The 24,846-nt window shown below is 37.6% G+C and overlaps 1 protein-coding gene across 1 annotated transcript in view; it reads right to left on the reverse strand.

Annotated features, from left to right (window-relative positions):
- Positions 1 to 8,730: 8,730 nt before the first annotated feature.
- The window catches only part of CCDC169 (coiled-coil domain containing 169), a 38,076-nt gene continuing 21,960 nt past the window's right edge, over positions 8,731 to 24,846 (reverse strand). The window contains 5 exon segments of the mRNA XM_068526506.1: positions 8,731 to 9,095; positions 12,324 to 12,371; positions 12,705 to 12,733; positions 18,808 to 18,861; positions 19,082 to 19,180. Of these exon segments, the coding sequence (XP_068382607.1) occupies positions 8,996 to 9,095; positions 12,324 to 12,371; positions 12,705 to 12,733; positions 18,808 to 18,861; positions 19,082 to 19,180 (330 nt within the window). The 3' untranslated portion in view covers positions 8,731 to 8,995.

The raw sequence follows: 24,846 nt of genomic DNA on the forward strand, positions 1-24,846 counted from the left end.
TTGGCCTAGAAAAGTGCCTGGCTCGTAGCAGGCACTAAAATATTTGAATGAATGAATGAAAGTCATTTCAGTAGTTGATTGGTGTATGCAGACTTGGGATTCTGGTCTTTCTGCCTCCGAGTCTACATTCTGTCCTTTATTTCATAATGCCACTAATTTCATCATGGAAAGAAAAAGAGAAGGTTTGGAGGAAAGGAAAAAATATTGCAGGCACCAAAATGACAAGCTTGGTATCTCAAAGTTGGAATAGTGTCCATTATGTTGGGTGGGGGAGGGGGCACAGAAAAGATGGAAAGGTCAGTTTTAATCTCATCCCTTCCCCATTTAACGTGTGCAAGGCTCCTCTGCTTATCAAATTAAGTTCTCATTCCTCAGTGTGGCAGCAGGGCCCACATTATCTTGCCCTTATCTGGCTTTCTAGGTTCAGCTTTTAATCAAGTCAACTAGATTGAACTAGATCAAGTCGACAAGATTCCCAGATAGTGTCCTGGCATTCTCCCCAGTGTAAGATCCCCACAACCAGACAGAGTAACCTCTTTCCTGAGACTATAGTGCTGTAGGGATGAATCACCTAAAGCCTGGAGAAGCCCTGAACGACCTTCAAAGGATAAGACAGCATTGGCCAGCTACCCCCTGTGAGCACAGTTCACTAATTTGGAAACTGCCCCAGATATTTCCTCTGATCCTCCCCAGCTGCTAACTCATTTATCCCTTGGTCTTCTTTGGTTCCGATTTCAACCTAAAAACTTTCCCTGTTATCCCTGTATCAAAGAGGCTAGGACCCTTCCTGTTCACATGCCTCCTTTCTGACTCTGGCTCAGTTCTCCTAAGCTCTGGTGACTGCATGGTGTAAGGTTTAGCACACTCACCCCTGAACATTCTCCTTCATCCTGGCTTGGGGTCTCTCCCACACTACCCTCTGACATGCACTTTCCTTTTGTGGTTAATTTGAGAAGACAACAGGAAAATTCCCAAGGCATTTCCAACTCCATCTCACATCTCTGCTTCAACAATTAGAATTCATTTTAAGTAGCGTGATAAGGCAGAGGTTATTTTACTACACCTTGTATCCTAGTAGCCAGGACATAGAGGATGATCATAAAGATCATAAATATATGATTATATATTAAATATATATTAAACATAAATATGTTTTCCCAGTGAGTTAGGAACCATTGCCCTTAGGCAGTGATGAAGGTCAAAGAATAGTACCAACTTCTAATGATGCCCTGCAGCCAATTACACTAAGATGCGACAGTTTTCTCATCATCCAATACACCAATTCACTTTCAACAACAGGGTTTAGTTATACTGAATTAAGATGAGGCAGATCTGCCTCATTTTAACCAAAAGTCTTAACTAGGAAATGTGGAGCTAAACCAAAGTGACATTATAACTATGGATGAGGGAGGTTGTGTCACTCAAGGTCCAGAGTGAGGCTAGGCACTGCCACGTTGATTAATTTTCTAGGCATCCTCCCAGGTAACCACACAACAGCACCATTAGAAGCAGCTCCCCTGAAGTCATTGGTTACTACTGCTCTATTGCCTGAGGGATCAGTAGTTACAAAGTCACTCATTCTCCTTTAGCCACAAAGACTGCTGACTTGAAGTCCTTTGGAATTTCTACATCACACACAAGCCAGACACTCTTAAAGGAGAGAAGTCTGTGGTATGTGAAGGTGGGGATAAGGTGAAGGAGAAAAAATGATGTTCACACTTTCCTTGTAAATACTTACACGTATCCTAACATGATTTAAAGTCAGCTGGAGGAATTTTTATTTTTTTATTATGAAAAATTTCATACATATCCAAGAGTACATACATGATAGATGTACAATGTAAAGTATGAGTGTATATGTACCTACCACCCAGCCTAAGACACTATCAATAATTTTGAAATCTTTTTCTCTCCTATTCCCAGTCTCCTTTCTCTTTCAAGGTATAAATATGATTTATCCTTTTCTTTTAACTGCTGAAACCTGAATGGATTGTATTGTGAGAGAGAATAAACCTCTGTGTGAAGCCTCTGAGGTCTGTTGTTTCTTATAGTCATAATGCAGATATTGATAACTTGAATTTAGGTGCTGCATTAACAAAATACTAAAACAAGTGGCATGGTGTTAACTTAGCAGGTCTGCAGCGGGAGGCAGGGACACAATGTGACAGTGGAAGCCTGGAAGTCCCTATTATGTCACAGCAGAACAAGTGCTTAATAATAATAATGATGATGATGAAGATGATGTGTGCTTGATGTTACTGGCTGCCTTTGACAAGGCAGAAGAAAAAAATGAGCTTGGGATATAATCAGCCACTTTGCAAGGAAAAGGGAATAGAGAGAGTCTCAGGGAGAATCTAGAAATTTGCGGCATCAAAGAGCATAAGGGGCTGGAAAGGCCAACAACTCTGAGACCCAAAAAGCAAGAGATAAGACCGAGAAGGGTTTTGAGCAACAAGAGGCCACTAAGACAGCCTGTGGCAAAGATCAGATTATGGGTGTTAACTTTATATCCTAACCTATTATTTCAAATAGCTGCAAGGTAGCTGCCATTAGGTAGAGAGAGAGATAGGCCAAAGAAACAAATCATGCTCTAAAATTATCATTATTATACATGGAATTGACTACTATTTTGATGGAGCTATATTATCCAAGAAACCATAAACTTAGACTGAAAAGCTTTTGACTACGTGAACTATGACGCCACCACCCATGGGAACCCAAGTTTGTTCTAACAGAAAATGAGCTCTAAAAGCTGTGCATCTCTAAATGAGGGTCTAACCTCCACTGTCCACTTCAAATATGAACAAGAAGACTGAAATGAAAGAAACTCCCAAGGAGTAGAGTTAGAGGTCATTAATAAAAATGGAGAAGAACATTCCTACCAGGAAGCAGAATCAGAGCCTGATCAAGGAACCTACCCCATTCGCAGGGAAGAGGGCTTTCACCATGTCTGCCCAACAGGATTCCATAAATGCTATGGATCAGTGATGCTGTGCATTCTTCCTTTTCTGAGTGAAAGTGATTAAGGGTATCTTCCCCTCAGACATGGATTGGTACATTACACGGTTGTTTGGGCCCAGCCTCTATTTGGCTTAGACTGTGCAGCATTTGTACAAGGCTTTAAAGAGCAGTATCCTAGAAACAAATTGATGAAAGAGCAAGAGATTCTATTTAGTAAAAAAAAAAAAAAAAAAAAAAAGAAAGAAAAAAAATTATTCTGGTTATGTTCAGCAGACTGGAAAATACACTGAGTTAGAATCACTTTAAAAATATCAATTGAATTTCTAGATTTTGACTCACTGATGCAGGCAGGCCAGGGGCCATCGCTATCAATGAATGGCTGAATTTATCTCTATGTAGTTGCAAAGAAAGATACCATTATCTACTGAAAACAATATCCAAAGACTTGTAAGCCTTACTAAAAATATTGTTTGATACTATATTAGTGAGCATAGGCTGCTTCAACAAGTAAAATCCAGATCTCAGTAACTTACACACACACACACACACACACACACTCACCCACAAAAAGGATTTACTTTTCACATACGCCACGATCAAATGAGGGCTAGCAAGGTAAGAGAAATGGATTTGCTATATGTGATTTTAGTACTTATCTTTATCACATTAAGATATCAGAATTGAAAACAAACTTATGGTTACCAGGGGGTAAGGGCGGAGAGGGATAAACTCGGAGGAGATTGGGATTGACATATACACACTACTATATATAAAATAGATAATTCATAAGGACCTACTGTATAGCACAGGGAATTCTACTCAATACTCTGTAATGACCTATGTGGGAAAAGAATCTTAAAAAGGGTGTATATATGTGTATGTATAACTGATTCACTTTGCTGTACACCTGAAACTAACACAACATTGTAAATCAACTCTACTCCAATAAAAATTTTTTTTAAATAAAGCAAATATACTTTTTTTTAAAAAAGATATCAGAATTGTTTCAAATAAAAGGGTTTTCCAGCCCCCTCCCCTTCCCTATCACATACACATAAAGGTACCTTTGAAATCAATTAGTTCTATCTTCATTCTACAGAGTAGAAACTTAAGACAGGAAAGTTAAGCAAACGTCCCTAAGTTAATTAGCTTGTTAAAACATGTTCCCTTCTGGTACTCCACAAGTCTCTCTCCCTCTCCACCTATCTCTGAATCATCACTTGGAGCCTACCTCATCTTCCCCTGTAGAGCTGGACAGGAAATTTGTGTAACAGAACACATTTTTGGCACTATCAGTAGACTAAAGCCCTCTTTTTGTAGCCTCTCCTGTATTTTTAAATCGTTAAAATCATATTTTATGTGTGACAGTGTATTAACATTCTAACATTAAGTCCTCCCACAATCCTATAAACTCTTTTGCAAACATCCATTTAAGTTAAACAAAATGTATTAAGTGCCTGTCGTATGCTAGGTACTAAACTAGCTGGTGACAAATGATGAATAAGAGTGTTCATTACATTAAACTGCTGGAGATAAATTACACTGAAGTACTTCAGGATGCAAGAAACACATGAGAAGAAAGAATTCTAGTGTAAGACGGCAAATGCTAACTGCTGCATAATATTTAACCATGTGGATGAATCAGTCCACAAGCATTTCCCTATAATTGTGCATTGAGAGAGTATCCATTTGTGGGTATTATAAATAATACTGATAAAGTGATTGTCCTTGTATGTTTTCTATATGCAGGATTTTTCATTACAATAGATTACCAGAAGTACAAATATTAAGTCAACATATTAACATTAAGGCTATTCAAGAATATAATAAAATTGTCTTCCAAAAGAATTATATGAATTTGTACTCCCACCTGCAGTATATTAGAACTTCTTAACTTCAGATCTATTAGCATTGAAAATTATCTTTTTGAAAACCACTGTTTATTTTATAGGTGAAAAATGGTATCTAATTTCAGTTTACATTTAACAAATGGACATTAATACTATTACACCTGATTTTGCTAGTTTTGGCTAGTGGTAAAGCAGCCCAGTTTTGAAAGTCCATATTTACAGCCTATACACACACAGCCTATATGATGCAACCAACATATATTTTAGGAAGTTATTTTTGGCTCTAGTTTCCCTATCTGATAAACGGGTAGGGAATCACAGTATCTTAGCATCAGAAGGGATACTGGCAGTCATTGAATCCAACTTCCACCCACTGCAGGAGTCCTTTCTATAACATCCCTGACAAAGGGACACCTAGCCACTGCCTGAACAATTCCAGTGATGATAATCTCACTGTTGGGTAGTTCTCTGGATGATAATACTCTCTCTGTAATGGAGATAGAAATATGAAATTGCTTTATAAAGTTAAAAGGATGCTCTATAAATTCAAGATTTTTCTAATTCATAGGTCAGATTAATCTGATGTTAACTTGTTTTGAAAATAGTGCCCTACTGTCAAAATGATATGATCTTGCATTTAAATAGTGCTTTATTATTTTAAAGATACTTTCATACCTCAATCACATTTAGTGATTTTAATAGCAGTTTTTAGTATTCTGGTATGCTTACCTCTCTTTAAATGCCCAAAATCCTAGCATCACTGTTGTCATAATTCTGTTATTCTGGTATCAAAAAAATAAAAAATCTAAATTATTTACATCTTGAAATAACTATAATTCAATTACTCAATTTACTTAAAAAATCACATATAATATGTGGTCTAGACAGGCTCTCACTTGGGCACACAGCAAAAAGAAACCAATTATTGCAAGAAATAATTCTTAGTCCAGAATAAAGTTTCTGGTCCAGCAGAATACGACTATCAAAGTACTAAAATTGATATAAGTAACTCTGCACTGTAATCTCCAGCTATACATGATAAAACTAATGAAGATGATGAAAACTAGAAACATTTTTTGAAACAAAAACTATATAGCTCTCTATAAATTAGAAAAAAAACCTAATCCTAGTCAAAAGTCAAAAGGTGCTTTATAAATATCTCTACAAGGTTATTAAACAAGAGATGGGATTATTCAGAAGAAGTCAAGGAAATACTGGGAAGTAGCATATAAGCTTCATTGTTCTTTTGACTAGCGTAGTATCTGAAAGAGCTTCTTGGTTGGAAAATTATGCTAATAATATACTCTTGACTCAACAATGGCACTAATGACAATGCATTTTGATGTTTAAGATCCTATTTTCTAAGATCAAATAATATTCCATTAAAATTTATCTGCTAGTTTATATTAAAAGGTTAACATACGTTTAACTTTTTTTTATAACAGCTTTATTGAGGTATAAATCACATAACATGCAATTAACCCATGTAAGGTGCTTTCCATGCTTTTTGGTTCATTCATGAAGTTGTACAACTATCACCATGATTAATTTTAGAACATTTTCATCACCCCCCAAGAAACCCTATACACATTCCCTATACACATTAGCAGTCATTCTCCATCACCCACCCTTCCCCCGGCCCTGCCAGCCTTCAGCTACTACTATTAATCTACTTTCTGTCCATATGGATTTGTCTATTCTCGACATTTCATATAAATGGAATCATACAATATGTGATCTCTTATGACTGGCTTCTTTCACTCAGAATAATGTTTTCAAGGTCCATCCATGTTGTAGCATATGTCAGTACTTCATTCCTTTTTACTGCTGAATAATATTCCATTGTTTGGATATACCACAATTTGTTTATCCATTCATCAGTTGATGGACATTTGGGTTGTTTCCACTTTTTAGGTATTATGAATAATGTTGCTATAAACATTTGTGCACACATTTTTATGTACACATAGGTTTTCATTTCTTAGGGCTGTACACAGAGGAGTGGAATTGCTGGGTCACATGGTAACTCTATGTTTAACCTTTTGAGGAACCAGCAGACTGTTTTCAGAGTGATGGTGCTACTTTACAACCCCACCAGCAGTGTAAGAGGGTTCCAATTTCTCCACATCATCATTATTATTCATTAATATCTGTCTTTTTTATTATCACAACATTTGTTTTTATAAATGGTACTTTTTAATATTTTGTAATATATTTAGACATTAAAAATTTTTAAATATATTAAATATTGTTTACTGATATTTTGCTTTATGAATTCTGAACTCTTCAAAGAAACCAAATACTGATATTAATACATATTTCAGTATTAAACAAAACAGAGACCCCAAACTATCATTTTTGCACTGATTATGTCAATAAATAATTGCAAGTCCTCATAAAGCTTTACATGACAAATTACCTTCAGAGCTTAGTATTAGGGACAGCTGTTTCTCCACTTGTATATTTCCTTATACAAAAAAATGAGAGCTGTGTAACTCACTCTTTCTTTGTGCTGATTACTAGAAAGCTTAAAGATAGAGCTTTTTCTTAGTTGGGAATCTTGCAAAACTTTACCTTTTATTTTTATCTTTTATCTTATGAGTCTTGTTTTTATATCTCTATATTTAGTAAAAGGTAACACAATCCTTTTTAGAGAGAAAATAGGGTATAAAGAAGTAAACAAATACATATGTAGTATCTAGTAATTATTTAATAAAATGAGTCATGGTACCTGATATCTATAGTTAGCTTAAGAACGGGGGAGAGGGACTTCCCTGGTGGTGCAGTGGGTAAGACTCCACGCTCCCAATGGAGGGGACCTGGGTTCGATCCCTGGTTAGGGAACTAGATCCCGCATGCATGCTGCAACCAGGAAGTCCACATGCTGCAACTAAAGATCCCGCACACCGCAACGAAGGTCCTGTGTGCTGCAACTAAGACCTGGCACAGCCAAAATAAATAAATAAATAAATACTAAAAAAAAAAAAAGAACAGGGGAAAATATTTCCAAACAGTTTCCATTTGGAATAATTTATAGGAAGTTACTTTATATTTCGCTGCATTACTTTTTAAAGTCACATAAAAGAATTATTTGTCTATATGAAATGCATGCATTCTTCCTTAAAGAAAAAAAGTGAGTATCTATAAGTAGTTACAGAAATACATTCAGCATCCATTACTGGTGATACTGAATAGAATTTAGGTTTTGGTGCCAGAAACTATACTTACCTCTGAGTGATTTCTGTAAAGTTAAAGTCCAATAATTTCACTTATTAAGTTAGGGGAAAAAATCATATGTATCATCCAGACCTAGGTGACAGTAACAAAACAATCTGAACACAAATAGGAGAATTGAATAAAATTTTTAATACCTTAAAAGAACACTTCTTGTACCCTCATTCTATTTCCACTCTAGACTTGAGTATCATGAACACTTGGCAAAGTTTGGTCCAAAGGGCCACCACTATAAATTAATAAACATCACTAGGCCATCACTATAAATTAATAAACATCATAAAATGACTTAAATTACCATGTGCTAAGTGGCAGGACCTTGCAGTTGAGTAAGTACTGGTTTTCTAGAATAGTAAGAAACCTTAGCAATTGTATAGTTTGCCTCAGTCATTTTACAGATGTGGGAAATGAAGATGAGGTGAAAGAATTTGCCCCAAATGTCCTAAGTTCACAGCAGGGTGCGAACTATACCCAAGCTGATTCCTGTTTCCACAATACCATGATAGTTCAAAGTTTAAAATGCATCTCATTTGCAGCTTTGTTTAAACCTTGAGTTTTAAAGAGCTGAACATGATATAGCGTAAAATAGCAAAAAGTTTTGATGAACTCACATTTTTAGCTAACAGCCAACTAGAATACAAATAAAATAGCAATGTTACTATCAGAGCAGATCATGGGTATATTATTAAAAGCAAGTGTAATGATGTCAACCTTAAGGCTTTCTAGGATATTTTTAAAATCATAAGAATGCTATTAGGTGGTATAGGGTCACTTGAGAAAATTACTTTCATACAGACAGAGGAACAAACTTCTGGAAGAAGAGCTAGAGAGAAGTTTGATAGCTCTTTCTTATCTATTCCAATCCCTGAAAAGTGTGTGGAACGTTAACTTCACAAGTTGAACATGACAGATGAAGAAAGGGAAGAAATAGTAACCACCCAGTTCTGGAATCACAGATTGAGTTTTGGAAGATGGTTTGATCTTGAAATCTTTTTTACTGGTCGTCTCATGGCATTCATTGTCTTCTGATTAACTGAATTACATCTTCCCCTGAAATAAAATAAGTGTTAATCGTGACTCTTCAGTCACCGTTGTGTACAACAAAAACATTGTATGTCACGTGGGGAGGACTGTATATTTCACCTAGTTGACCCAGCTCACAGTCCTTCATAAAGAAATTCCCCTACGCAGATTTTCTGCTTACTGTATAATCCTAAACAGCCATATGTTACACCATATCATCTCGTCAAGCTAGAGAGGCAAGTAGCTCAAGAGCAGATAATCCAAAGGCTTGGAAGCAGCCCATGAGGTGGCCTAATGTGGAGAGCTTTGTCCAAAGAGGGATGAGATGGACCATTCTGATACTTGCCTCTGGAAACGTAAATTAAAGCTAGGAAAATACATAGAGAGAGGCCATGAAGTAGAGAAGGGACAAGATGGAAATAAGGATCCATGAGCAAACCAAAGATATGTGACCTAAAATTACAATAAAATTGAAACTATGATATATACCAAGGTCTGTGATATAAAAGTGATATAGAAAGTGACGATAGCAGTTGGTAATGAGAAGAAAAATGAAGTGGAGAATAAACTAGGGGCCTATTATACTACAAATAGTAATAACACCATTTTTATAGCTCGTAATCTGTGTCAGGGACAGTTCTAAATTTTATTTATTTATTTATTTATTTATTTATTTATTTATTTACTCCTATCAACTTCACAAAATCCCTATGGTGTAGACATTATCATTAGCCCTGTTACATAGAAGAAAGAAACAAAGTTATATAGTTAGTAAGTAGATCTGTAATTTGAATTCAGGAAGTCAGAGTTCAAAGTCTGTGCCTTTAATTTCCATTCTATATGGCAAGTCACTAAAGTGATGAACCATGAACATCTGCTAAGGTCTTTAAAGCTTCCCTGAATTCTAATTCTAATATCTGTGGGCCCAGTTATATTGGAATTCCTGTTCTTGGATTTCCATGGGATCACCTTTCCCTTATTGACTTATATATCTTTATAAAGCCAACTTCCCCGTATGCTCACTTGATGTAGTAAGAGCCAGCTTCAATTCCCTGCAAGGTGCTTTAAAAAATATTTTTCTCAGGGAGTGATGTCAGCAAAAATGACGGAATAGAGACCTCCAAAAATTATTTCCTCCATAAAAGCAATGAGAAAATCGGCAAAAATGGTCAGAAGCAACTTTTTCAGAAGTCTAAAAATTAACCAAAGGCTTGCAGCAATCCTGGAGAATTTAATAAACACACACACACACACACACACACACACACCTGAAACTCAGCAAGAACACTGAGCTTTGTAATATTTTAACTTGCCCTACCCTGCTATCCTCAGCTCTGTGGTATTGCTGTGAAGAAATTGACAAACTAATCCTAAAATTCATATGGAAAATAAAGGGACTCCGAACAACCAAAACAATCTTGAAAAAGAAGAATAAAGTTGAAGGACTCAGACTCACTGATTTCAAAACTTTCTGAAAAGCTAGAGTCATCAAGACAGCATGGTACTGGCATAAGGACAGACTTATAGATCAATGGAATAGAACTGAGAGTCTAGAAATAAACATATGTTTATGGTTAATTTTTTAAAAGGGTGCCAAGGCAATTCAACTGAGGAAGAATAGTCTTTTCAGCAAATGGTGCTAGGACAACTGAATAGACACATGCAAAAGACTGAAATTGGACCCTTATTTCACACCATATATAAAAATTAACTCAAAATGGATCAAAAAGGAGCTAAAACTATCAAACTCTTGGAAGGAAACCCGTATAAATCCTTATGTTCTTGAATTAGGCAATGATTTCTTAGATACGATACCTAAAGCACAAGCAACCACTAAAGTGATCCTGGGAAGCCAATATCAATTGGACTTCATCATCATCAAAACTTTCAGTCTTCAAAGAACATCATCAAAAAAGAAAAAAACCCCAAAAATTGGAGAAATTATTTGCAAATCATATATCTGATAAGGTCTAGTAACCAGAATATATAAAGAACTCTTACAACACAAAAAAATTAAGACAAACAACTTATCAATAATTGAAAAATGGGCAAAGGACTTGAACAGATATTTCTCCAAAGATAATACACAAATGGCCAGCAAATGCACGGGCACTAAGTATCTAACGAGGGTCCCTGGAATACAAAACTTTACATGTTGTCACAACTCATTGCTGGAGGAACTAAGTCTGTTCCTATATGACTCCACTGGGGAACTTTTAGACGCTTGTGCCTGGTTTCCTCCAAACTTCACCTCATACACCCTTTTCCTTTGATGATTTTGCTTTGTATCCTTTCGCTGTAATAAATCTTAGCTGCGTGCGCAAATAGATGCTGAGTCCTGTGAGTTGTTCTAGCGAATCACGCACGGGAGGGGTCTTGGGGCCCTCCCAACGCAGAAGTATAGTAGTTTCCAGAGGGAAGTCCTTTTCCAGAATTTACTTTAATGTTTTAACTACACTGTATTTCCACTGATGAAAATGTACAAAGATAATGAATTATAATTTAAAGTATTTATGACTACTCAAGGAAGAATACTTATCAATCTAGCCAAATATCGAACAAAATGTTGCTTTCCCATGAATTTTCACCAAAGAAACTTGCTTTATGGCATGCACCTTGAATGCCTGTATTTGAAAAGGATTCTGATCTATAGCTAATTTATATCTTCATTTACAATTTTTATATCGTTAAGTTATATGTGAATATATTCCCTATGTGAGGTAAGGTTATAAAAGACAAGGATTGCCTGAGTAATTCTTCTGTACTTAGTACAGGACCAGGAAAAATCATGTGTAGATATAACCTCCTAAACTCATAAAATATTCCTCTGTTCTTTATTCATTCTTAATTATTTTTGTTCACATAGGAAAACATAGTTTAAACTGCACTGGTATCTACATTTATTTCAGTGTCCATATTTCCTCACTAAAAAGGTTAAGACTGATAATTTAACTGGATTTATATCACTGTTAATGGTGTAGTTGTACGCTCTACTTGGGAACAGTATTATTCTAGCTTGGAAAACAAGATCTTAGCATGTTTGAGGATGAAAAGCATTCCTGGAACCTACAAAACATATATAAATGGCGAATGGAGAGAACAAACTTCTTTAAGTTCTCTTATCATCTGCTATTTTACATTGTTGCTATAAAATCTGGACGTTCAACTTCCAAAAATACAATGGACACCTGTTTTGTGAGTACCATTCACATGTGAATATAATTAATTAGAAAGGAAAGATATAGTTAGACTTAAGTTTTCACTGGATTCTCTTTCATTCTAGGCAGTTGATCCATCTGTTGCCTTTTATTTATTTTTATTTTTTTATTTTTTAAAGGGATTAAAAAAATGTAATTGAAGTATAGTCTACAAACACAAAAGTACACATATAATAAATGTACAGCTTGTTAAATTTTCATAAACTCAACACTTCCATGTAAGTAGCATCCAGATTAAGAAATAGTACATTATCAATACCCCAGGAACGCCTTATTGTTGTGTGGGTTTTTTTTAACATCTTTATTGGCGTATAATTGCTTTACAATGGTGTGTTAGTTTCTGCTGTATAACAAAGTGAATCAGCTATACATATACATCTGTCCCCATATCTCTTCCCTCTTGCATCTCATCTGTTGCCTTTTAGAAACTTGGTATGAGCCAGAGACCTGAAATGCAAATAGTTGAGCATTTATCCTCTTATTTCATGATTGCTTTCAGAGATAAGAGGAACGGTCAATTCCCAATTAACTCTTTCCTAGCCAGGTCCTTTTGGAGCATGACTAAGAGAAGCTGAAGAATAATGGGAAATTCTGGCCTTCTCCAGTATTATCAGGCTTCTAAAGATTCTGGAAACCCCTCTATCTCAACCCCATAGTCCATGCAATTTTTAAAATAAATATAGAGTGAATTACGAAAATCATATCATCCATTTGGTAAAGACCATTAAAAGCTTTTACAGACACTAAATATAAATAATATATGTACTCTGCCGTTAGGGTTGATAAGACAATAGGAACTGTAGGTATCTTGAAATGGAAAGACAAGATCAGATTTTCATTTATTGTCTATTTTTAAATTCCTCCAGGATACAAAAGTGGACACGTCTTGTGGGTGGTGTCAATATAATCTGCAATTCAGGAAAAATTGAGGCTGATGACCTTAGAGATGGTAACTGAAGCCATGAGTAAATGAGATCGTTTGTTAAGAGCACACAGAGAGGTAAGAGAGTTGGTGATATACACTTGGAAAAGCAACTTTTAAGGGATAGGAGAATCACTAAAGATAGGGCCATCATTTAAACAACAGGAAAACCCAGGAAAATATCCTGTCATGGAAGTCAAGGTGGGTGGGTGATAGTTTTAAAAAGTGAGCACAGTTAGCAGTATGAAATGCCTCAGACATGTCTGCTACCAGGAGGCTTGAAAAGGAGTCATTGTATTGTATTTGGCTATTGAGAGATAAACTGTGTCAGAGAGATAAACTGTTGGGGGCAGAAGGCAGCTGAAAGAGGTCGAGGAGTGAATAGCAAAGGCAGTGAGTGTATCCACTCTTTCATGAAGTTTAGCTGAGAAAAAGAAAGCTAAGGTAGTAGTTTTATGAGGATAGGGCAAAATAGAAGTTTGTTTTTGTTGTATTTTGGTGGAAGAGATGAGCATGCTGCAGACAAAGGACACACCACAGTCAGTGGAGGAGAGATGGAAAATATGAGAAAATTATTATGAAATGAGTCCTAGAGGCAGCAGATAGACTTGGGAAGAAGAGATGGAAAATATGAGAAAATAATTATGAAATGAGTCCTAGAGGCAGCAGATAGACTTGGGAAGAAGTATGGAATCCTTTTTCTTTAAGGCAGAAGGAGGAACAGGAAAGATGGATAAAGATGTGAATACATTTGAAGGCAAGAGGGAAGACAGTTGGATTTCACACCTGATGAACTCTTTGCTTTGTGAAGCAAAATGTTAACTAATTTTCTAGAAGTGTCAACTTTGGACCAGAAGATGGAATTCATTCATTTATTCACTCAGCAGATGTTATTGAGCATCTTCTATGTGCCACCACTACATTAGGCACTGGGGTACAAGGACAAATTTTGGTTCTTACAATCTATTGGGGAAACAGCAAACTAAATAGATTGTACAATTTGCTGCCTTAGCAGAGGTTTGCATAGGTGCTTTGTAAGCATACAACAGATGCAACTAATTCTGGCTTTAGGGGGATCCACATGGAATAGTAGCCAATTAAGAACTAGGGAAGGGACATTCCAGACAGAGGGAGCAGCACAGGCGTCAAGGTATAAAGCAGATGATAGACGCAGGAATCACATATATCATTGGTCTGGCTGCAGTACAGGGCTAAGTAAGGACATAGCTGGAGAGGCAGGCGCTGCGTGTCAGACAGGACCTTGTAAAACACACTGAGCAGCTTTGCTGAGATCCTTTGGACAATGCAAAGTCACTGAAGTTTTATACCAGGAACAACCCTCACCTGTATTTGAGAATGATTGCTCAGAGAGCAGAGAAGAAAAATGAGTATGGTGAGGACAAGACTAACAGCTATGCTGTTGAGATTATATCTCAAGTCTACATTTAAACCTGGGAGCTCTATTTTCAAATGAACAATAACAAGATAGAGTTGTCCAAAAAGGCAACGAAACAGCTGGTTAGTCTAGAACCTATGTCATGCGGAATGGCTGATGTAACTTAATATTTTAGCTTAGGGGGTAAAAAAAGCTATGAGAAGACGCAGAGCTGTTTTCAAATCTTTGAAAAGCTGTCGTATAGAAAGAGCGTAGACTTCCTCTTCAGAGGATGGAACTAAAAGCAACGGGTTTTAAGGAAGTTTCAAAGAAAAAGAAGAAGGAGCAGAAGTTTCAAGGAAGAAAAATAAGGAGTTGATGCTTTAACAAGCCTAAAAATTAGAATTGCCTTACAATCAAACAGAGCTACCTCAGGTGCCTTATCTGGAAACCAAAGCATTATATTCAAAAACTCTCAGATGCATTGCTAGAATTCTCTGTTTGTGGGAATAGAAGTTAAGTTTTGTGTGTTTCAGCAAGCTCTAGTCAGTCTTTCTGCCTGACTGTGAAGTACACAGTGCACTGTACAGGCATACCTCGCTTTACTGCACCTTGCTTTATTGCACTTTGCAAATAAATCTGTAGAAATTTTTCTACAAATTCGAGGTTTTGTGGCAACCCAGCACTGAGCAAGTCTATCTGCACCGTTTTTCCAATAGCACTTGCTCACTTCATGTCTCTGTGTCACCTTTTGGTAATTCTTGCAATGTTTCAAACTTCTTCATTATTATTATTATATAATCTGAGAAAAGATTCCTTTCAAAATATTACTGCTCATTGACAATGCACCTGGTCATCCCAGAGCTCCGATGGAGATAGACAACGATTGGTTTTCATGTCTACTAACACAACCTCCATTCTGCAGCCCATGGATCAAGGAGTTATTTTGACTTTCAACTCTTACTACTTAAATGCATTTCGTAAGGCTATGGGCTGCCATAGATAGTGATTCCTTTCGTGGATTTCGGTAAAGTAAATGGAAAACCTTCCGGAAAGGATTCACCATTTAGATACCATTAAGAACATTCATGATTCATGGGAAGAGGTCAAAATATCAACATTAAGAGGAGTTTGGAAGAAGCTAATTCCAATCCTCGTGCATGACTTTGACAGGTTCAAGACTTCAGTAAAGGAAGTAACTTCCATCTGATGGAAGTAATGAGAGAACTAGAATTAGAAGTGGAGCCTGAACATGTGACTGAATTGCCAGAATCTCATGATAAAACTTTCAAGGATAAGGAGTTGCTTCATGTAGATGAGCAAAGAAAGTGGTTTCTTGAGATAGCATCTACTCCTGGTGAAGACGCTGGGAAGACTGCTGAAATGACAACAAAGGATTTAGAATGGTACACAGATTTAGTTGATAACAGTGTCAGGGACTGAGAGGATTGAGTCCGATTTTGAAAGAGGCTCTACTGTGGGTAAAATGCTATCAAACACCGTTGCATTCCACAGAGAAATCGTTTGTGAAAGGCAGCGTCAATCCCTGTGGCAAACTTCACTGTGGTCTTATTTCAAGAAACTGCCACAGCCACCCCACCTTCAGCACCCACCACCCTGATCGGTCAGCAGCCATCAACATCCGGGCAAGACCCTCCACCAGCAAAAAATTCTGACCTGCTGGAGGCTCAGATGACGGTTAGCATTTTTTTAGCAATAAAGTATTTTAAAATTAAGGTATGGATATTGTTTTTTTAGACATAATGCTCTTGCACTACAGTATAGTGTAAACATAAATTTAATATGCACTAGAAACCAAAAAATTCCCGTGATTTGCTTAACTGTAATATTTGTTTTATTGTGGTGGTCTGGAATCAAACCTGCAATATCTCTGAGGTATGCCTATATATCCTTTTTTTAATCTTTCATTTTTAAAAACTGAAATATAATTGATGTACAATATTCTGTAAGTTACAGGCATATAATATAGAGACTGACAATTTTTAAAGGTTATACTCCATTTATAGTTATTATAAAATATTGGCTATATTGCTTGTATATTCTTAAAAAGCAATGTCTTATACACGGTGTAACTTAGAAGAATCCTGAGATGTGGAAACTCAGTTTCAGTCAAAACAGTGAAGCCAGCAGAAATATAAACAGCAGACTCAGCAAAAAGCTCTAGTTATCTACTAAAGAATCAATTATTTATGTATTCAGCATGGGAAGAACTGCAAATCATTCATTGACCTTTCCAGTCACCATAGTATCCACATGGTCAGAACCATTTTGACTATAAAGATTAACAATTCACTCTAGAGTGAAAATCCTTATTAACATTTATACAGGGAAACAGGATTAACATCTTCCTGGGAAGCTGTTAAAATAGGCTTTGATTGTATGTTCAGTGATCCTGTATAATCAAAGTAGGAACTATTCCACCCAAATGATTTTTTCAGATAAACAAAGCTAAAGGAAGATGGCTAATGCAAGTAGAAATTCTGATGCCTCTGTCGCAGAGAGAGGGGCAAGGGAGATCGGGAAAGAAACACAGGAAAATAATATTCACCATTTACTGGAATTTAGAACCAATTATGTGCCAAGCATCTCACTCAGCACTTTACTTACATTATATCTCTAAACCCTCACAAATCCCCTGCAAGATAACTACAGTACCACTGCTTCCCTTCTGCAGAGGAAGAAAGAAATTGAGGCCCCAAAAGATTGAACCACAGTTAGGTACAAATCTGATATTCAAATCCAAATCTGCAGTGACTCCGGAGTCTGTGGTCTTTCATCATATCATGGCCTCATAAGGGAGGTGGCATTTTGCTACACCTTGAAGGAAGCAGAACTGGAGTGTAAGAAACAACATACTCCAAGTAGAGAACATGGTCTGAGGAAAGGCATGTGGGTGCCAGTGCTGCAGGGCTTCCAGCCAAGCATCCAGAACCATAAAGTTTGAAGTGATTGTCCATTTTGTGGATAAAAGACTACTGTGAGTGATGCTATTTTGTCTCAATTTCCTGCTTACTTTCATTGGCACTAGAAGTCCAAGCCTCCCTTTATCCCCTATTGCCCTGACTCTCATTCTCAAGTTGCTCTATGCATCCCCTTGTCGGCTCCAATCCCCAGTGCTAACTCCTTTCCTCTCAGTCCTTTCATTGAACCTCTGGAGACTCCAGATCAGTGATTAGCCGATTACCTTTATGGCAAAACCAGCCCTCAAGGTCCTCTACCTCCTTGCCTCACGTAGCTATGTCCTGACGACTCCAGCCCTCTTTCTGGCTCTTCTTCCCTTGACTATCTCTGTTGGAACTCTTCAGAGCTATATCTTAGACTATCTCTTCTTTTCACCCTGTGTATTCTCCCTGATGCATTTCATTCATTCACATGGTGTCATTTACCATCTCTGTGCTAATAAGTTCTAAATCCATATCTTCAATCCTGAACTTTTTTTTTTTTTTCTGAGATTCATATATCCAACTGCTCTTTGGACACTTCCATTTGTATAATGCACACTGAAAATTGAATTCATATCCTAAACTTAAAACATATACCAAAATAAAGTTAATAAACATTAAATATTTAAATGTCAAATATTAAGCCATATAAGTACTAAAGAGATGTGATGAATGTTATGAAACACTGAGGTGAAGACAGTCTTTTAAACTATGACATAAGAAGCCATAAATAAAAGATAGGTCTGACAACATCAAAACAAACTCTATATACAACAACATCATAAATAAAATGAAAAAGCAAATGAAAAACGGGAAAATATGTGCAATGTCTTTCATAATTCACTGATCACTTTCCTGTCCTGCCATTTATAAGTACACACTTTCTAGCAATAGCAATGTTGGGTCTATCTTAGACTTCACCATGCATAACTATGAGGTAAAATGCCTTAAATTTCATGACAGCAGAGGGATAACCACTTATTTGTTTGAATTCTAGCAATTACAAATCAAACTAAAAGAACAGCTAAGGAAGCAAATATGCAAAATACACTCTTAATATGGGAAACTTATATCTCATTTTTACCTTTTTATAAAAATTATATATTTTCCTTTTCACCCTCCATATACAGAAACTTGGTACCTTTGTTTCCCATAATTCCAACAGCTGTTTCCCTACCAATCAAAAACTAGAAAAGTAAAAAACATAATTTACATTAAGAGGAAACTCTTAGAACTTGGAAGTAAAAAAAACAAAAGTTACCTGAGACCTTTCGGCAAGGTATGTACAGTGCTCACGGCTGGTCTTGTGGTAACACTAGGTGAAAGATACAGAAGTAAAGAATCCAGCATCAGAGAAGATTTACAATACTAGCGAGACTACTGCTAAGTTAAGTTTATGTCGCTATGCTTTTTTAAAGTGGTGTACAAAATACTTTTGTAAGTATATTGTGAGAATTATATAGTAGGTTTGTAGATAACATACTAAAAATCATGGCAGTTCCAAAGGGACGTCTTAGTATAGAATAAAAACAAACCTTTGACTCTTGTTCCAGTCTCAGTGCAGAGTCTTTCACTCGATTTTCAAGACTCCTTTTTTCTTTCTCTAGTTGTTTAAGCAATGTATTTAAGGCTTCCTGAAAGTATAAACAGTAAATTTTTACATGTGCTCACATTCTAAATAACAATAGATATGACCACCAATTTCTTCATTGGCAAATTCCTTCTACTCTGTATCAGTCTGTGATTTCAGAAGTCTTTAATATGTACCTTTTCAGTAATAGTAATAGTAATAATTACAATACTCATTGAACCCTAGCAATATGCCATGTGCTAAGTGCTTTCCATAGATTATTTCATTTAATTCTTATTATAGCCATGGAGATGGCTAATATATTTATTTCCATTTTATTGTTGAGAAAACTGCTAGAGGTTAAATAACTTGCCCAAAGGCACAGAGCTAATGAATGGTAGAGCTGGAATTAGAATCCAGGTAATCTGACTCCAAAGACAACACACACTAACAATTATTGTATGTGTATTCATAAGATTGTTACCAGGGTAACAAAAGCAGAGTGTTAGAACAGGCGATAAGGTTGATAATGAGGGGAATTGTGAAAATATTGTAGAGCTGGACAGTTCTGGAAACTAAGACATCAATCCATCACAAATACCCCTCATCACAAATAGCTGACGCCGAGTAGAGAAGAAGGTTAGCCAAGTGACAGAGCAATAATGCACTACACTGATTTGGTTTAAAATTTTAATTCCTAAACTAATAACTGATCTTTTCCAGTAACTCCAATTATTTCCCATATTCTTACATGTTAGATATTAAAATCACCAAGTCAAATTCTACACAACTCTTGTTGGTCATGATCTAGGTCACTGAATTTATTAAAAGAAGCATTCAAATAAAAATGGAAGCTGCCGATTTAAATCTCCACAGAGCAAACTGCAAGCTATTTTAGAGCGCATACCCTTCTCCTGAAACACAGCTCATTCTCGAAAAAATTTGCTTATTCTCTCTTAGATACTTGTTAATAACTATTAGAAGTGTAAAAATTGTATTTTTTTTTTAAATTAATTAATTAATTTATTTATTTATGGCTGCATTGGGTCTTCGTTTCTGTGCGAGGGCTTTCTCCAGTTGCGGCAAGCGGGGGCCACTCCTCATCGCGGTGCACGGGCCTCTCACCATCGCGGCCTCTCTTGTTGCGGAGCACAGGCTCCAGACGCGCAGGCTCAGTAATTGTGGCTCACGGGCCTAGTTGCTCCGTGGCATGTGGGATCTTCCCAGACCAGGGCTCGAACCCGTGTCCCCTGCATTGGCAGGCAGATTCTCAACCACTGCGCCACCAGGGAAGCCAAAAATTGTATTAATAGGAATAATTTGGTCAGCTGAAACAGGGCAATTTCTAGTCTCTAAAAATAATAGCAGTGATAAAACAAATCCTTTGGAAGTGACAATTCTCCACTATGCATATTTGCTTAACATCCCTGTTAAAACATGATCAGTGATATTTCTCAGGCAGGCATTATTTGTCTTCAAAAATTATGCACTGGCGTCCTGAATGGTTTTCAATCCCCCTCCCCCAAATACAAACTTACTCCAGAGGAAAATCAATGAAAGCCCTGTAAATACAAGAGGATAAACCGACTGAGTTCGCTATAGAAAATCAAACCCTTATGATATAAACCAGTGCTCAAGGATGACAGTTTTTGAAGGGACAATCAGGGAGTGATGGATGTAGTTCAAAATTTTGCTGCATAGACCCTTTCTCCAAGGATTCCAAGCTTAGCTTTCCATAGTAATATGCTTCACTTATATCATTTGTTAAATACATTTTTAGAGATGTAAAATAGGTTCTAACCATTTTTAATATTGAGTCAATGGGAAAATGCACTCCAAATTCTAAAAGGAATTAATTTACAAATAAACAACTGGAATAAAATTATTCTTATATTAATGAGATATGGTCCAAGACTGAATGAGATATGGTCCAAAACTCTAGAAGCTCATACAAGAAATGTAGATAGGAAAGACATAAATTCAAGAGCTGAAGCAAAGTATTTGAGCAATAAATAAGAGGCAAGGTAAGATAACTAGGGAAGGCCTTGGTTAGCAAAGCCTTGGTATGCTAGTTTCAGGAGTCTACACACTGGGAGCTATTGAAAGTTATTAAAGAAGTGACATGATGAAAGCAGGGGTTTAGGAATATTAATCGAGTGGCAGTTTCTATGACAAAAGGATGATTTCTGTTACTTGTTAGTGCGGATGTGCCGTTTTAACCTTTGAGGTTTAAGCATTTTTAATATGCTTTCTCTGTGTTAGAATATATCTTGCTGCTCTTCCCATGCAGACTGGATTCCTTGTCTTGTCTCCTAATTTTACAATTCATTTATTTATTAAAAAATATTCATCAAGCACCTCCTATGTGTCAGGCATTGTGGTAGGGATACCACAGTGAGAATAACAAACCCAGGACCTATCCGCATGAAGCTCAGAGTCTAATAAGGTGCCTATTAAACCACCAATGTGGTTTACATTGGTGAATGTTACATGTAAGCTTGAGAAGAATCTGTATTCTGCTGTTGTCGGATGGAATATTCTATAAATGTCAATAGATTGAGTTGATTGATAGTGATGTTCAGTTCAGCTATATCTTCATTGATTTTTCTGCCTTCTTGATCTATCAATTGCTGACAGGAGGTGTTACGTCTCCAACTTTAATAATGGATTTGCCTATTCTTCCTCCAGTAATTCATCACATTTACCATATAAGTGCTCCTATCAGTTTGTGTTTGCAGCAGCTTCTGTTCCAGGTTAAGCAGATCTCGGTGACTGTCCGGATTTGTCTATTCATACAGAGTTTTGGGTGGGAATTTTTCCTGCAAATTCAGATTTCTAAGGAGTCAAGAAGAGTCATTGATTTTCAGGTTATCCACCTTTTTGTGTTGTTATGACAAGATTGATGACTCCCAAGCACTATACATATTGGAGCTGAAACCAGAAGTCACAAACTTCTTGATCCTCTTTTCTAATTGGAATGGAAAGAGTGCATTCTCCAAATCAGTGGCTGCATACCCTTATATTGAAGACTTGTTAGTCTGCTCTAGCAGTGATACCACATCTGGCAAAACAGTTGGTGCTACTAATTGGTTAAGTCTGCAGTAGCCTACAGTCTTTCTCCAAGATACACCTAGTTTTTACAGGGGTCAGACTGGCAAATTAAACAGAGCTATGTTAGGCCCTCTTCCCTGGGATAACAAATTGTTCTTGTTTTACAATTTTGGCCCTGGGTGGGGAAGGCACAATTTCCCACATTTCCATTAGGTTTTCTGCACCATGATAGCTTTTACTTCAGAGATGAGGGCCCAATGGGGGGTTAACTTCAACTGCCAAGTATATCTACTTCAATTATGTACTCCGGGACTGGAAAAATTATCACTGTGGGAGTAGGGGAGTCCGTGGGCACATTGGGCCCAGTGTGATTTGGACTTCAAGCATAGATTGCCATTCTGGGGATAAATGTCAACTCAGACCTCAAAATGTCTGGTTATTTCCTTTCCCACAGTGTACAGTCACCTATAAAAGTGGTCAGAGGTCTCTTCAGGGGAAGCCTGGAGATACTGTCATGATATGTACTTGGACTGATGTTGTGGGGTCCTTCCTTTTAGGAACCCAGCCACTTCTTTGGTCAATGATTTCTGGATCTGAAAATTGGTTCAGGTATGGGAAATGAGCAAAGAACTATGTTTTCTATTGGGTTAACTGTCCTCAGCCTCTGCTTCTCCATGCTTAACTTTTTTAAATTATAGCTGTTGAACAGCACCATCATGAGTTGGCTTGGCAGCCAGGATTGGAGGCGAGGGCAGCTCCTGAGGCGGGGGGGTGGGGGGACTGGCTGCCTTGCTGGAGAGAGGCCTGTCGAGCAGCTTCCAGGACAGTGAGTGCTCTAGCCCTTACTAGAGCTAGAGGTGGGCCACCTCTGCCCATCCAGAGGGTCCAGGTGGAGCTGTAGAGTTGACATCATCACGAGCATCCATCCAGCTGTTCTGTCACAGTTTTAGGATCCCTGGTTATCCCCATCAGGGCCCTGCCCTTCACATAACAGGCCTGCTTGGACTGGGCATTCAAATGCCTCTGGAGCTCTGCAGCCCTCACAATCGGGTCTTCAGCCTCGCTGTTCTATTGTGGCTGCCCTTTCACTACTGGTATAGACGGCCTCTTTACAGGCTACCACCAAGGCTCTCTGCTTTTCACTCTTAGATATTAAGTGCTTGCTAACTATTCTTAGCCTCTCATTATCCTTATGAAGGATGACAATACAATTTGGCAATAATCCCATATTTTCCAAATGCCTGCATCATGGCTTCTTCCACAGTATTTCCCTCCATGAGAACATTTTCCAAGGTCACCATCAGTGAAATCTTTAGCAACTGAACGGCCACACTGAGCCAGGATCTATTGGTGCCACATCTACTAATCAGGACAGCCCCTACTGCCTGCTACATAGTGAGCCAGTGCCAAATCCCATCTAACCTCCTGTTTTCTCACATCACTCCCAGTACCTCTAGTTGTAGATGTGGTCTTCTGAGAAGCAGATACCAAGATGGGGTTAAATGTGAAAAGATTCTATTATTAGAAATGTCTGTGTGAAAGGAAACAGGCAAGTAACAGGAGAGGGCTGGTAAAGTAGTCAACTGTAATGCAAGTCTGACCCCCAGTGAAGGGGAGAGGGAGAGAAGGTCCTGGAAGTGGAAGCATCCCAGGCTGGCATGCAGCCTAAGGAAAGTCTGGCAAAGCCAGCAGGGAATCCTTAAGCCAAAGTCACTGACAGTGGGGTCCCATGTTTCCTAGGAATAGGTCTGCCTTGGTATCCCCACTGCACCTGACCACGGGCCTGGAACAGCCTGTGGGAGGTGTGGTCTTGATGCAAAGCAGTGATGGATTTCGAGCCCAACACCAAGGGTCCTCAGTCAGTTAAACTTCCTGTCCTGGGAAGTCTGTCAGGTGCATTCTCTGGGTGGACAGACTGACTGCTTTTCTTAAGGGCATTTCAGTTTTTCAAATGAAGAATCCTCCAATCTCCTACTCTTTGAGGGTTAATCCTAGCTGCTGGTTTTCTGGGAGTAGGGCAAGGTGGGGAGAGCTGAGAGTTGCATTATCCAGATCGCATATTTTCATTTAATTCCATCATTTTAGACCTGTATCTCACTCTCACCCTCATCTGTGCCTGAAGGCCCAAAGTCCAAAGGTACTGAAGCTTAATTTTTTTCCAGAAAATAGACGACTGACTGAAGGAGAGTATCCTGGCTACATGGGGTGGCAGAGGGGTCCCAGTAACTAACTGCTCCATGTACGTATATATGTTCAATTAATCTCTCAGTTTCCAGCTCCTTCCTCACCTCCACCTTCTTCAGCACATGGTGCTGCCAAGTTCTAAGGCACTAAGTGGGTCTGAAGAGTGACTGCTCTAATTTCACTGATATTCCTCTCGGCAGGCACTTTGCTGTTGCTTCCTCAACTCTAAGTCAATGACTATTCCTTCAACTGAGGGTCTTCCAAAATTCGTTAATACATTTGTCCAAATGCATAGAATGTACAACACCAAAAGTAAACCCTAGGGTAAACTATGGGCTTCGGGTGATTATGATGGGTGAATTTAGGTTCATTCTGATGAGTGACGTTGATAAGGGGAACAGCTATGCATGTGTGGGGTAGAGGGTATACGGGAAATCTCCGTACCTTCCTCCCAATTTTGTTGTGAACCTAAAACTGCTCTAAAAAATAAAATGT

The sequence above is a fragment of the Eschrichtius robustus genome, chromosome 18, assembly GCF_028021215.1.
Source record: "Eschrichtius robustus isolate mEscRob2 chromosome 18, mEscRob2.pri, whole genome shotgun sequence".
NCBI lineage: Eukaryota > Metazoa > Chordata > Mammalia > Artiodactyla > Eschrichtiidae > Eschrichtius > Eschrichtius robustus.